Below are 2,760 nucleotides of genomic sequence, written 5' to 3'. Positions count from 1 at the left end.
AACCTTTATGAGGTAGTTGTTATTATCCCCGATTTTCAGATGAGGAAATTGACGTTCTCAGAGGTTAACCAATCTGCCCACCGCCCTCAGGCAAATAAGGACCAAGTTGGAAGTTGAGCCTACGCCTGACTAATTGCAGAGTCTGTGTTGCTTTCCCTGCGTGCTACGCAGCTAGTTCATACATTTGGATTATTTAAAGCAAGGATCAGTCATCATCAGGCTTGTGAAAGTGCAGATTGCTGGCCCCAGAGTTTTTGATTGACTAGCTCTGGAGCAAGACCTGAGAATTCTTCGCATTTCTAACAAATTTCCACATGATGCTGCTGGTCCAGAGACCACACTTTGACAACCAGTGAAGTTGAACATGAACAAAGCCCTACTGGATTTGATCCATTTCCTCCTGAGCCCTAAGCCCCCTCTCACACCCTCTTCCCACATTGCTCTTTTCTGCTACAGGGAGAGATGCTGATACCAACCCACTTCCTGCTGCTACTGCTGCTGCTCCTAGGGTCCCCCAGGACAGGCCTCTCCCAAAAGCTGTACAAAGCCGAGCCCATCTTCAGCTGCCTCAACACAGCCCTGTCTGAGGCCAAGAAGAGCCAGCTGGAGGATGTGCCCCTGCCGAGCAAGAGAAGCTTCCCCCCCCTGCCCAGCCAAGACTCACTCTCAGGAGAAGACCAGGAGAAGGAGGAGGAGGAAGACAAGGGGAAAAGGACCTACCCTGGCTCTGGGGGCAGCGGTGGGGCTACAAGTACCCGGCACAAATACCTGTCCCAGGCGCAGCTCCGGCGGAGGCCGTACCAGGACAAGGCCAAGAGTGACCGACGCACCAAGTTCACGCTGTCCCTCGATGTCCCCACTAACATCATGAACATCCTCTTCAACATCGCCAAGGCCAAGAACCTACAAGCCAAGGCAGCTGCCAACGCCCACCTGATGGCCCAGATTGGGCGGAAGAAGTAGAAGCAGAGGCCACCAGGAGGGCGGCCCATCTGGGACAAGGACAGAGGTCAGGGTGGAGGGGAGGGTTGGTTCGTATTGGAAGAATCTGCCCTGTTTTCCAGGCTGCTTCACTGCTCAACCTCTCTGCTTCTTCCTGCCTCTGGCCCACCTCCCTGCTCCTCTGTACATGCACACACCAATGCAGTATAGTCCCCGCTTCACAGATACCAGGCCATTGATGTCTCCATCTACATTCTGAATCTCCTCTCTCTTCCCCACGATGAGAGGCAAAGGTCATGCACTCCTGCCCTCCATGCTGCTCCCTCATGACCCAATGCCCGAGAAGAGGGCGTGCAGAGCCCCTCTCCCCTCCACACACCCACCTTCCCCAGACAAGGCCAGAAGATGAGGGCACTCAGCATTCCCTTCCCTCCCCTCTCACCCCCATTAAAACCGATGGCTTCTTGAACCCTGGCTGGTTTCAATTCCTCTTCCTTCAGCCGGCTGCTTTCAGGCCTCCGGACTTGGAAAGGGGACAGCTAGTGAGGGAGGTTACATGTGAGTCCATTTCCAACTCTCCCAGGACAGGAATGGTTCCTGGAGGTTTTAGGGGGGCTGAAGAAGAGTTTGGGAAAGGCCAAATGGCAGGACTGTGCCGGCTGTCATTCGATCAAGAGCCATCTACATGGCCTGGTCCCACCCAGGGACACAGCCTGGGATCTGCTACTGAGTGGGCCCCTGGGTTTAATGGGAGACATCCCCAGCTCCTCCATGCTTGCTAGGGATTGGGCCACCAATCTTTAATAGGTGCTTCTTGAACCCATGGTCACTGTCCAGCCCAGTGCTGGACCCAACAGAGGATATTGATGTGGGAGGCAAGGCCTCTGCTCTCCATGACTCAACAGTCTAAGTGAACAGACAAAAGCGAAATTTGAAAAGAAGTAGATACCACCAGGGAGTATATAAGTGATGAATGGCAACGTGATAGCAATTAGTGTAAAAAAAACCATGAGGAATTCAGAGCAAGATGAGAAGTTTTAATAGAGTAAAAGTTCACTAGAAATGGACATTGGCAAGAACTCTGATGGCCTCTGGCAGCAAAGCCTTCTGCATGGTGACAAGTCATGAATACATAAAAGAAACTTCCGCATGGTAAAATAAACCACATACACACACACCAGCAACTAACCCCCCCACCACCAGACAGAAAGTCAAGAGACAAATGAATGACAGATTTGAAAAATGTTTGCCACTCATGTAAAACACAAATGGCTTACTGATCACATATATAAAGAGTTACTAAAAACTGAAAAGAACAATCCCCCCAAAAAATAAGCAAGGACATGATGAATAGATCATACACACACACACACACACAAATACAAATGATCCTTAAATGTATGAAAAGATGCTAAACTTCATTGCTAAGAAAACAAATTAAACCTGCACTCATATAGAATTTGTCACCCATCAAATAGGCAAATGTCCCTGTTTGACAATTGGCCCACACGGTGATTGATGAGGTGAAAAGCCACCCTCCTCCACTGCTGGCTGGTGGGAATATAAACTCTGAGAGGCAGTTTGGAAATACTTATTAAAATCACAAGTTCACTTTACCTTTAACTCAACAATCCTGCTTCTGGTGGACATTATTGGCAAAAGCGAAACTGTGCATTTTTTGAAATGTTAAGCTAAACTTGAAATGAAAAATACCCCATCTCTTAACAGAACCAATGTTCAAAAAACCGAAATGCAACCATTGTTTCCATCCTGGGAAAAAAACTTCGTGATAGAGCAGAAAGAATCCTGCCCGAGACT

General features: G+C 49.1%; 1 protein-coding gene across 1 annotated transcript; it reads left to right on the top strand.

The window, feature by feature from the left end:
* Positions 1-462: 462 nt before the first annotated feature.
* On the top strand, positions 463-963 carry UCN3 (urocortin 3; the record flags this gene model as incomplete). Its single annotated transcript, XM_082618994.1, has 1 exon — positions 463-963. One exon carries the CDS (start codon positions 463-465, stop codon positions 961-963), a length of 501 nt encoding a protein of 166 aa, XP_082475120.1.
* Positions 964-2,760: the final 1,797 nt, after the last annotated feature.

The sequence above is a fragment of the Mesoplodon mirus genome, assembly GCF_964341445.2.
Source record: "Mesoplodon mirus genome assembly, chromosome: 4".
Taxonomy (NCBI): Eukaryota; Metazoa; Chordata; class Mammalia; order Artiodactyla; family Ziphiidae; genus Mesoplodon; species Mesoplodon mirus.
This window is presented reverse-complemented; position numbering and strand designations above follow the sequence as displayed.